Below are 12,930 nucleotides of genomic sequence, written 5' to 3' on the forward strand. Positions count from 1 at the left end.
TCATCATAGTCAATGAGACATCATATAACAAAAGTTGGTCACTAGTTATAATCACAACTCCTCTTCATCATCATCGTCAACTCTAACACATTGTAGCACATCATCACATCATCTCGGAAATAGCTAATAATCATCATAGTCATTACCACCAATACTATTTAATACATTGTAGCACATCATCACATTAACACATTGTAGCACATCATCACATTGTAGCACATAATAACACATTGTACCTAGGACCTACTCCTGTGCTTAGGTATAACATCATCTTGTCTCCAATTCTTGGCCTACGCACAATGTTGCTTCCAAGTAGCTCTCTACGATAGACCATACATTTTTTCCAATCTTTGATTGTCATGACTTCATCGGTTTTAGAAATCCGATATGGACAGGAGTGAATCAGATACCTAGGCTGACCTGGCCGTGCTGGTCGAATCATCATAACATCAACGCGACCTCTTGGTAACATCAGATGAGCACACAAGCTTCCAGGACTTTCTGTTGAAAAACAAAGTATTAGCTTTGTAGCTAGCAATGTAGTTTAGTTTTACAAGAATTTATGCAAAAGATGCATGGATGTCGTAATAGTAGAAAATTTTACCATGCAATCTCCATGCATGTTATTGTAGTTCACCACGTGCACTAGTGGCACATATTGACCATAATGTTGGGGAGTTTGCTGATAGGTATTGTAATTCTCAAGGTCATTGATAAATTGGACAAGATGATGTTTCTCCTTACAAGTTAATTCTGCTTCATCATTGTAGTAATAGGTTCTTTCTGTCATTTTCGGTACATTTTTTGAAGAACGAAAATAAGCTGTCAATGGAAATAAGTTGTCAACTATTTTTAAATAAACAATATAAATTACTTAATAAATGTGGTTGAGAAACTCACATAATGGTAAAACTGGAGGCGTCTGCACATCGACCCAGATGTCGATATTACCTTCAATTTCATCTTCCGGACGAATATGAAAGGTGATAAGCATATTAGGCTCAAATGCATAAGCCTTGCATAGTGCTACCCAAGTTTTGCATTCAAAAAAACGAGTAGGTGTTTGCATTGTATAATTTTACGGCAAAAGTATAACCATGCTTGGTCCTCAAGTGAACTATCTTTACCTCCATATTTATTTCAGTACTGAAACCAATCTTATCCAACACATAATGTCTTGCATAGCAGGGGATACGCTAGTAGAATAGTAAAAAATAAAAATTATAAGTTGAAGCAAAAGAAGTCATGCTTAATTACGAAAAAAGACTTGTCGTCACGACTTATTGTATCCACTTTGAAGTCCTCATCCAGCATGATGCTGAAGCGCCTATCATCAACTAGGTAAGGCGTGTCGCAAAGGCCGCGCTTTGTCTTGACGGTATTCGCACATAACGAATTCGTCGTCAGACATTTCCTAAAACAGAGAAAAATTGGGCATGACATTTACTAAAAAGTGGACATATGGAGCGCCGGAAATTTACCGGAACGGAAATGAATCAATATTCTCGCAAAACATTAAGTTGACCAAACCTCAGAAATACAAGCAAAGCTACCAAACGTGAATATCACTCTTTCGGTGCAAGGGATGTATCAAAAAGGAAAAGCATCACTGGTGGAAAAAGGGCCTTTGGTCGCGGTTCGCAACTGCCATTAGTCGCGGTTGCGCAACCGCGACCAAATAGGCGCGACTAAAGGCCCCCCCTTAGTCGCGGTTGCTTAAGAACCGCAACTAAAGGCCCGTCCACGTGGGCGCCAGGCGGCCGTCGGGGCGGAGGACCTTTAGTCGCGGTTCTTCTGGCCAACCGCGACTAAAGGCCGCCGCAGGTTTAGGTAGCCCCCCCCTAAACCTGTTTTCTATTTAATTTGTATTGTTTTATTTCTTTTGTGCTTTATTTTAATTTTGAAGGAGTTTCACATATTCTACGGTACTACATACATGCATATGAATGTACAATTTCAAACAAATTTGAAATTAGAACCAAAAAGAATTCAAGAGGAATATACAATATATATTCAATATCATCGGATGACCATATACAATTTTGAACAAGTTTCCATACATAATTTAATGCATATAAAGTTCTACGTCCTCGTAATGGTGTTCTCCTTTAGGATGGAGGACTTCCCTCCTGAACCATCCAGCTAGTTCCTCTTGAAGTGGTCGGAAGCGAGCTTCTGGACTAAGCATCATCCGGAGGTTATTCCTCTGAGCATTGGTATCACTCGGAACCCGCTCAGAGGTGTATCTCCGGATCATCTCACAGACATAGTATCCACATAGATTGGTCCCCGCTGGCTGAATATCCCCACCATTCTTAGCCTTTGACCTTTTGAATTCTAGCTCTTTTTTGAATTCACCGACCTTTGTATCTACGAATTGTCTCCAAACCCTACGAGGCAAAGAAAATTAAATGAACAAGAGAGTTATTAGTTACTTGATATTAGGAAATGAACGAAATAGGCCGATCGATATAGAGCGCAAATGAATGAAAATAATTACTTCTGCAGCATTCTTCTCATGCCGCCCCAAAGCTTTGGATCCATATTCAGAGAGTCGTGGACGAGACATTCTGAGGTGTCAACTTTAATTACTAGCAGAATCCAGTGGAACCTGCGGACACGATACATGCACAGTACGTCATGCATAACTCATCGATTAGCCGGCCACATACCATGCATGGAGTAAACAAAAGAGAATGTGCTCAAGACAGAAACACTCACCCAAAATGGTAAGGAAATAGAATATCACTTTTGAGTTCCTGCTTTGTAAGAAACTGCCACAGGTCTGCCTCCATGTCGGCGGGGTGATGCTCCAACACATATCCATTAACGATGTGTGGGTCAATGAACCCAACATCATGGATGTTCCTTACTCTGCATTCCTTAATCTTCATTCTGCATGTATAATAGCGGACACAACAATATAGTTAGGACATATATATAGTGCAGGCAATATGAACGAGATGGGGTAGAAATAAATCACTTACAGAACGTAGCAACTGATGATAGATTTGTCGAGCTCGCGCAGATTGAAAAGCTGGAACAATTCACTCAGATGAATTTGTACATAGTAATGTTTGAAGTGATGCTCATATCTAACTTCCGCATAAATATATTCTTTGGCGTTTTTATTTTTTATGTAACCCTTGTACCATTTCAGCAGACCTTTCATTTGTGGAGGTAGATCCTCTTCCTGCGCAGGCTCGACGAGAGGCCCATTCTTCACATATGTAATTACTACCTCCTTCACTGGCGCCTCATCAAGGCCTAACAGTTCACGAAGAGTAATACCTAAGTTGGCCGCTTGTTCTCTGGCACTCGTTACAGTCAATCCATGTGCTGCCGCAGCTGCTATGATATCGGGGTCATCCGGACCGGCGGCTTTCACTATAAGCGGGGCAATCGATTGTTTACTTTGTTCCCCGAGCTGGGCAACTCGTTTCCCGCTTTTTTTACTTTCTAATTCCGTTTTCTCGGCCTCCTCCAAGGCTTTGTTCTCCTGGTTCTCCGCCCGCTCCTTCTTCTCCTTCAACATGAGTGCCTGCCTACGAAGTTCACGTGCATAGTCGTCAGGCAGATTCTTCGCGGCTTGGGACGGTGTGCTCAAAAATGACTTAGCCCACTTCTTTTGCTCATCAGAAAATACTGGCTTGGGCTCGGGCTCTCTTTTCTTCTTGCAGTCCGCCTTCCATTTCTCATGATCAGCAGCCGCGGCCGCGGCAGTTTCCTTGGCACTACGTTCCCAAGGCCTTGTGGGGAGAGGCTTCAGTGATGGCTCCGGTACCTTTGTGGTCTTAGGTACATAAGGGTCCGGGTTAATAATCCAGGACTGCTTCTGCTTCTTTGCCGGAGGTGGATTGGGGGGCGGCGTCTGATCACCCGCCGGACGAGGACTGGGGGGCGGCGTCTGATCACCCGCCGGACGTTGTGGACTGGGGGGCGTCGGCTGACGTGACGGAGGTGTAGGTGAACCGCCACCACCACCACCACCACCACCACCGCCGCCACCGCCACCACCACCACCGTAGGGGGGTGGACTTGTTGTCCTTGGCGCCTCGCCTGGAAACTTGATAAACTTCTTTTGCCATAGAATGAAATGGCGCTTGACATCTCCAAGTCTTTTCTCCCCTTCAGGTGTAGCAATGTCAATCTCCAGGTCCTCAAACCCTTGGACTAGGTCCTCCACCGTGACACGAGCATGGCCATCTTGAATGGGGTTGTTGTGGTGGAGTGCTCCAGGTAAACATGGTAAAGCACTGCCGATGGCTACCTTCATGGACATGTTCCCGATAGGATAATACAGATGACATTCTTTCATCTCCTTTATATCGTCCACGGGGTAGCGAGGAGGCTCCGGTGCAGTAATTTCGACCACCAGAGGCTCCGGTGCAGTAATTTCGATCGTCGGTGCATCTGCACCAGCCGGTGGGGCCTCCGTGGAAGCCACCTCCGTGGAAGCCACGCTGCTTCTCCGCTGCTGGCTTCCGAGATCCGCTGGATGATCTTCATGCTGCGCCCGAGCTACATCTCTTTCGGCTAATAGTACACTCACGGTTTTCTTCATCACATCCATTTCCGATGCCAACCGCGCCACAACATCTGCTTCCCGATCCATCTTTCTCTTACGGCTTCTGTAACCGTACGGGTCATCGTTCTGGGGGAACCCTATTTTCCACGGAATGTGCCCCATGCCTCGTACACGTCCTCCGTGTTCAGGATTCCCGAGGGCTTTTGTCAGCGTGTCGTTCTCTCTGTTGAACTTGATCTTCCCCTCTTGAGCATCCCTCATTGCGTCAATAAGGGCTTGGGTGGGTTTAATTAATTTGCCCCGGTAAACACACTCCCCTGTCTCCGGGTTCAGCGTTCCCCCATGCCCGTACCACCAGCTTTTGGCCCTTGGGTCCCATCCCTCCGTACCTGGACGGATTCCTCGCGCCCTCAGCTCGTTCTCCATCTTCTCCAACCTAGGCACCCAAATGCGATGCCCTCCTGGCCCCATAATATGATTGTACTCCTTCTTAGCCGCATTTTCCTTATTTTTTTCGATATTTGAATGAACTGCTCCGATTTCTTTTGCTTCACAAATTCTGGCCAATCATGTTTCAGTTTCTCATATTGTCCTTTGAAATCCGGAGTCTTGTTCTGCTTGACAAAGTCATGGGCTAGATTTTGCTTGAATTTCCGGAATGCGTCGGCCATCTTATGAAGAGCGAACTGTTTGACTAGCCTCCTCCTCTCCTTGTTTTCCTCAATCTTGTTACCCTCCACATCGAATTTGTTGTATTCCGGAGGTAGAACGAAATGTTCCATAAGCTTCTTGAAGCAATCTTTTTTTGTTCTCTTATCGACAAAAGTGAAACCAGCAATTCGTGCCTTCTTTGGCTTATTCCACTCCTGGACGGTGATCGAGACGTTGTCTCTAACAACGGCTCCGCATTGGCTGACAAACTTGGTGGCGTTCTTGCGGGGCTCCAGCGGCCTGCCGGTTGCACTGTCGACAACCTCGATGGTGCATGTTTCTCCTTGTTTCATCGTCTTGGTTGCGCCACGCTTTGACGACGTACTCGATTGTTTCGACGATCCGGCCGAGGGCTAAAATAAGAAAGAGAGTCGCGCGCGTTAGTACACACATATTTATTCAAATCAGTTAGTTTGTATCACCAGAGGCTCAATGTATATATATACCTCGGCGCCGGAGGTGGTTGCTACTTCCATTTGAAGATCGTCGTTTATCGACGTTTGTTCGGCATCATCTTGCTGACGGCGCCCTTCATCTTCACCGTCAAGGTTCAGATAAGAAGAGATATCATCTTCTTCTTGTCCGGTCGGCACATATAGAATATCGCCGTTTATGATGCCGAACATATGTGCTTCACCGTCCGGATCATAGTTGTCCATAATCGGGTCAACTCTATCGTCCGCCATTATGTCAGTCCTGAAAACATGTAGTAAAAACAAATTAATTAAGTGAAGAAGGGGGGCGGTGGCGGTGGCGGTGGCGAAAGGGCGGTGGCAAAAGGAGGGGGCGAGGAAGGGGTGGGAGAGGGTGTCGCGGTAGAGCGCGAGACGGGCGGCAGACGACGGCGTCACGGAGAGGGAGGCGTTATGGAAATGCACAGTTTTTCATACAAAAAGTTTCTTCCAACTGTGAACGGTTTAAAAGGTTGGAAAGCTTATTTGAAAATGGCTAGCCAGATCGACGCAAATAATATAGATGTTAATTTCTCAATGGTTTGCTGTAATGGAGCAAATGATATAGCATTGGAAAGGTTGAAAAAATACGAAAATTTTATATGTTGTTTGTTTTTTTAATTCCGTACGGTTTTAAGTCAGTTTTAAAATGTCTAAGAACTTTTTTCCGTAGTTTTTACAAATTTTATCACAATGGGGCAAATAATATACCATTGAAAGCTACAAAAAATGCAAAACCTTTACAAGTAGTTTTTACAAACTTTTTTCCGTAGTTTTTACAAATTCTAAGAACTGAGAGAGGCGCGCGCGTGCGCGCGCGGCAGTACCGGCCGGCCGGCGGCGTTGAGGGCGGGCGAGCGAGGCGGCGCGCGCGCGGTGGGCGAGGGAGGCCGGTGATAGCGGCCGGCGGCGCCGTACGTGGGCGAGAGGGGGCGGCGTCGAGGGCGAGGGCGACGGCGGGCGATGGCGGGCGGCGTCGAGGGCGAGGGGCGACGGCGGGCGTCGAGGGCGACGGCGGGCGGCGTCGAGGGGCAGGCCTTCGGCGCGGCAGAGATCGGAGAAGACGAGAAATGGAGGCGACGGTTCGGGCCCTTGTATTTATAGCCCCCCCCCCCTTTAGTCGCGGTTGGGGAGGCGACCCGCGACTAAAGGGTAACCTTTAGTTGCGGTTGGCCAGACCAACCGCGACTAAAGGGTTTTTTGGCGGGTTTTTGCGTTCCCGCGCGCAACGACCTTTAGTCGCGGTTGGCCAGGCCAACCGCGACTAAAGGTATTTTTCAAAATACTTTTCTTTTTCAAAATCTTAAAAATACAAATAATATATCAAAAAATTCAGAAAAATAAAACTAATTCAATTCAATATGTTAAAAACACAAAAATTATATCAAAAAATTCAGAAAAATAAAACTAATTCAATTCAAAATTCTAAAAATACAAATAATATATCAAAAAATTAAGAAAAATAAAACTAATTCAATTCAAAATGTTAAAAATACAAATAATATATCAAAAAATTCAGAAAAATAAAACTAATTCAATTCAAAATCTTAAAAATACAAATAATATATCAAAAAATTAAGAAAAATAAAACTAATTCAATTCAATATAATTTATAGGCACGGCGCCGCTTCTGCTTTGTCTTGTTCCTCCGACAAGGGCGTCGTGCGCTACCCACGCATCCTTATCCTGCCGACAGCTTTAATCACGGTTGCACCCTCCAGCCGGGACTAAAGCTTACCCAAACGTCCTTATCCCACCGACAGTTTTCTTAGATGACACAAAAACCACATTTAGTCCCGGTTGCACCAACCAGCCGGGACTAAAGGTTAGATGACCAGCTCTGGATTCCTCTTCTTCCCGCCATTTCTTCCCTGTCTTCCCGCCTCTTTCTTCCCGCCACTTTCTTCCCGCCTCCTGTCTTCCCGCTCCCATTTTTCCCGCCATTTCTCACTACATATATGTAGCCCGGCTTGGCCAGCATTATCACATCTCTACACTCTCTCATCACTCTCTCATGGCTTCCACCGCACCCACTCTAACCTACCAGCAGGTGGAGGAGCTTTGCGCCTCGAACTACCCTTGTCCACCGGGCTACCGCGTCCCCACCGGCTGGAGCCTAAGCGCCGGCGGCGTGCCGATCCCTCCCGTCCCTCAGGGTACTGCGCGCCGGGCGGCCATCACGAACCACTACTACCTCGACCTCACGCCGGAGCAGCGGATGAATCCCCGCTGGCATCCCGATAACCAGCATACTTGGGACGCCTTCTTCATCAATCGGCGTGAGAGGGCGCTCGCCAGGTATGAGGAGGACGGTCTGCCTCCTGGGAACTTCCACGAGGCCGGCCGTCGGCTATGGTGGTACGGCCGGACTCTGCAGAGCGTCATGGACTACATCACGGCCGGCGATATCCCCCGCCTGCGCTACCCTCAGTTCGAGCCACGAGCGCCGCCCGACGACAGCGACGACAGCAGCGACGACGACGGCGGCAACTTAGAAGGCGACGACTACCAGTACCACGGCGGCGGCTATGAAGACTACGAGTATGCATATTATACGCCTAGGCAGGAGTATGACTAAATCACTCCAAATTTCATGTATCATCAGTGGTATCTCGAATCATTCGAAAATGGACACCAAACACATCACGGGTAATATAATTCACATGATCCATTCAACAAATTTGGTACAATAAATTATTACACATCATTTCTTCCCTTGTGTCCCTGCTTGCTTACGATTGTGCCGTATCCATGGAGCATCCTCATCATTTAACTTAATGCTTGGGTCGGTGTTCACTTTGAAGGGCGGAATTTCAGCAAACATATTATAATCTTCTGACATGTCTGTCTTGTCCTCCACTCCCACGATGTTTCTTTTCCGTGAAAGAACAATGTGGCGCTTTGGATCATCGCATGATGTACTGATTGTTTTCTTATCTTTCCGTTTCCTCGGTTTGCTACTCATGTCCTTCACATAGAAAACCTGAGCGACATCTTTCGCTAGGACGAATGGTTCGTCAAGGTAACCAAGATTGTTGAAATCCACCATTGTCATTCCGTATTGCTGGTCCACCTTTACCCCACCTCCTGTTAGCTTGAACCATTTGCACCGGAACAAAGGGACCTTAAAGGAGGGTCCATAGTCAAGTTCCCATATCTCCTCTATGTAACCATAATATGTGACCTTTTGCCCATTCTCGGTTGCTGCATCAAAGCGGACACCACTGTTTTGGTTGGTGCTCTTTTTATCTTGGGCGATCGTGTAAAATGTATTCCCATTTATCTCGTACCCTTGGAAAGTCGTTATAGTCGAAGATGGTGTCTTGGCCAACATGTACAGCTGATCTACAACATCATTGTCATTCATTAAATGTTTTCTCAACCAACTGCCGAAAGTATCCATGTGGGCCTTCCTAATCCAGGATTCAGGCTTCCCCGGGTTGTCCGAGCGTAAAATATTCTTGTGTTTCTCAAAGTACGGAGCCACCAAGCTGGAATTGGTCAGTACAGTGTGGTGTGCTTCAGTCAGAGAATGGCCGTCCATACATATCGTTGATTTCCTTCCGATCGTGCCTTTTCCACTTAGTCTCCCCTCGTGCCGCGATCGAGGAAGACCAATCGGCTTAAGGTCAGGAACAAAGTCAACACAAAACTCAATTACCTCCTCATTTCCATAGCCCTTGGCGATGCTTCCTTCTGGCCTAGCACGGTTACGAACATATTTCTTTAATACTCCCATGAACCTCTCGAAGGGGAACATATTGTGTAGAAATACAGGACCGAGAATGAAAATCTCTTCGACTAGGTGAACCAAGAGGTGCGTCATAATATTGAAGAAGGATGGCGGGAACACCAACTCGAAACTGACAAGACATTGGATCACATCGTTCTGTAACTGTGGTAGAACTTCTGGATTGATTACCTTCTGAGAGATTGCATTGAGGAATGCACATAGCTTCACAATGGCTACTCGAACATTTTCCGGCAGGAGCCCCCTCAAAGCAATCGGAAGCAATTGCGTCATAATCACGTGGCAGTCGTGAGACTTCAGGTTTTGGAACTTTTTCTCCGCCATGTTTATTATTCCCTTTATATTGGACGAGAATCCAGACGGGACCTTCATACTGCTCAGGCATTCAAAAAAGATGACCTTCTCTTCTTTGGTCAGAGCATAGCTGGCACGACCTTGAAACCATTCCGGATGCCGGTCATCAGGGTCTTTCAAACGTTGCTGGTCCTGCCGTGCTTCCTTTGTATCATTTGTCTTCCCATACACGCCCAAGAAGCTTAGGAGGTTCACGCAAATATTCTTCGTAACGTGCATCACGTCGATTGCAGAGCGGACTTCTAGGATTTCCAATATTCTAGCTCCCAGAATATAGATTTCTTCTTCCACATGGCTGCGTGCCCGTCAGCTCCCTTCGGAACTGATTGTCCGCCAGGACCCTTTCCAAAGATGACTTTCAAATCCTTGACCATATCAAATACCTCAGCACCAGTGCGTTCCGCAGGCTTCGGCCGGTGATCTGCCTTGCCGTTGTAATGCTTGCCTTTCTTTCTTACTGGATGAATTTTCGGAAGAAATCGGCGATGCCCAAGGTACACGTTCTTCTTACAATTTGGCAAATGTACACTTTCAGTCTCATGTAAGCAGTGCGTGCATGCATTGTATCCCTTATTTGACAGTCCCGAAAGGTTACTAAGAGCAGGCCAATCGTTGATGGTTACGAAAAGCAACGCTCGTAGGTCAAATTCCTCTTCTTTGTGCTCATCCCACACACGGACACCAGGTCTGCCCCACAGCTGTAAAAGTTCATCAACTAATGGCCTTAGGTACACATCGATGTCGTTGCCGGGTTGCTTCGGACCTTGGATGAGCACTGGCATCATAATGAACTTCCGCTTCATGCACAACCAAGGAGGAAGGTTGTAGATGCATAGAGTCACGGGCCAGGTGCTATGGCTGGAGCTCTGCTCGCCAAAAGGATTCATGCCATCTGTACTTAGACCAAATCTTATGTTCCTTGCGTCAGCTGCAAAATCTTTGAACTCTCTGTCGATCTTTCTCCATTGCGTTCCATCTGCGGTGTGTCTCAACTCCCCGTCCGACTTACGGTCCTCTTTGTGCCATCGCAACAACTTGGCATGCTCTTTGTTCCTGAACAGACGTTTCAACCGTGGTATTATAGGAGCATACCACATCACCTTGGCGGGAACCCACTTCCTGGGTTTCTCGCCCTCAACATCGTCACCAGGGTCATCGCCTCTGATCTTATAACGCAATGCAGTGCATACCGGGCATTCATTCAAATTCTCGTATTCACCGCGGTAGAGGATGCAGTCGTTGATGCATGCATGTATCTTCAGAACCTCTAAATCTAGAGGGCAGATAACCTTCTTTGCTTCGTACGTACTGACGGGCAACTCGTTATTCTTTGGAAACATATTCTTCAACATTTTCAGCAAGTTTTCAAATGCCGAGTCAGCTACACCTGCCTGTGCCTTCCATTTCAGCAAATCCAGTGTGCAGCCCAGCTTTTTCAGACCATCATCGCATCCGGGGTACAACGACTTTCTGTGATCCTCTAACATGCGATCCAAATTCTCCCTCTCCTTTTCAGTTTCGCAGCGTCTCCGTGCATCAGCAATGGTCCGACCAAGATCATCAACGGTCTCATCACGTGCCTCTTCTTCACCTTCACCTTCCCCTTCACCTTCCCCTTCACCTTCAGCATCCTCCATGAAAGTATCACCGAAATGAGCAAGATAGCTTTCATCGATGAAATCATCCCCTTCTTCATCTTCTTCCATTATAACCCCTCTTTCTCCATGCTTGGTCCAACAATTATAGCTTGGCATGAAACCGTGCCGAAGCAGGTGCAGGTGAACTTCTATTGAGGAAGAGTAACCCTTCTGATTCTTACAGTCAACACATGGACAAATAACAAAACCCTTCTGCTTGTTTGCATTAGCCACTACGAGGAAATCTTTCAAACCCGTAGTGAACTCGCGGGAGAGTCGGTTACCGTACATCCATTGCCGATTCATCTGCATTATTATAATATAAAATATATAATTAACCATCATGCATTTGTTAAACTAACTAGCTATAAACAATAGAAATTAAACAATGAACAACACACATGCATATTTTATCAATGACACACATGCATGAAAGGTTCAAGTTGCTAACCGCGATCGAGGAGGAAAAAATAAATGAGGAACCTCAAGTGTGGCTCCAACACTTCATATCATGTTTGTTTCACGCTCTTGGGGCATTTCATCAAACACCTTGTGTGCATAAGAGGAACCAAAAGCAAATCTACACCCCCTTGTGAAGCTTGTGAAGAGAAGTGGCACCAAATGGCTAAGTGAGTGTGCTGAACTGGTATATATAGGGGATGAGATTTAGTCGCGGTTGGCGTGGCCAACCGCGACTAAAGGCCTTTAGTCGCGGTTGGCCTGGCCAACCGCGACTAAAGCCCCTCACGTGCACCAGCTGGCCACCGAGCGCCCTGGGCCCAGGCCTTTGGTCACGGTTCGTCTTCCGAACCGCGACTAAAGAATTCATTAGTCGCGGTTCCTATAGTTTCGCGACTTATGGGGCTGGACGGAAGCCTCTTTTTCTACCAGTGCATGAATGAAAAATAATAAAGAACATCAGCATTCTACTTTCATCTTTGTCAGATAATAATTGGTTCGGATTTTCTTTCAGCACGGCAAGCACCCTAGGCAGATTTAGGAATTACTTAAAGGTTCTAACACAAATATTTATGCACAGTATGTTACTTGCCTACTATTTGGAGATTACAACATCATAATATGTTCCTCCGAGAACACTAGATGAAGCAATCTCTTTCCAAATTCCATTGCTAAGCAGATGCAAATATTACCCTCAAATGCAGATACACAAATGGTTAGATTCATTAGTTTTGGCGGCTGGTTAATTGGAGTAGCTACATGTATATGTATATAACTACATCTTCAATGGACGGCGACGGCGGCAACGACCAACGAAACAACCCAAGAGCGAGAGCCAAAGACAAATTCAATTCAAACGAGTCGAGCCGGCGGCAGCAGCAGCAGAATTTTAATCCTGTTTTTATAGGGAGCGATAAATTATTTTTTAACACAAAAATAAAAATAAAAATAAAAATCTAACTATCTATGTTAATAATTTGCTTTACACTAAACTTGACAGTTTTCAAAAGAAAACATTTTATTATAGAGGAAACGATT

At 45.9% G+C, this 12,930-nt stretch overlaps 1 protein-coding gene across 1 annotated transcript; it reads right to left on the minus strand.

Annotated features, from left to right (window-relative positions):
* Positions 1 to 8,440: 8,440 nt before the first annotated feature.
* On the minus strand, positions 8,441 to 11,724 carry LOC123431068 (the record flags this gene model as incomplete). The annotated part of the gene is made up of 4 exons (XM_045114882.1): positions 10,671 to 11,724; positions 10,046 to 10,559; positions 9,139 to 9,917; positions 8,441 to 9,012 (listed from the first exon to the last, which is right to left on the minus strand). Coding segments are annotated over exons 1-4 (2,919 nt in total), but the record flags the coding sequence as incomplete, so codon positions are not given.
* Between the last annotated feature and the right edge of the window lie 1,206 nt (positions 11,725 to 12,930).

This window comes from Hordeum vulgare, chromosome 2H (genome assembly GCF_904849725.1).
Source record: "Hordeum vulgare subsp. vulgare chromosome 2H, MorexV3_pseudomolecules_assembly, whole genome shotgun sequence".
In the NCBI taxonomy this organism is placed as follows: domain Eukaryota; kingdom Viridiplantae; phylum Streptophyta; class Magnoliopsida; order Poales; family Poaceae; genus Hordeum; species Hordeum vulgare.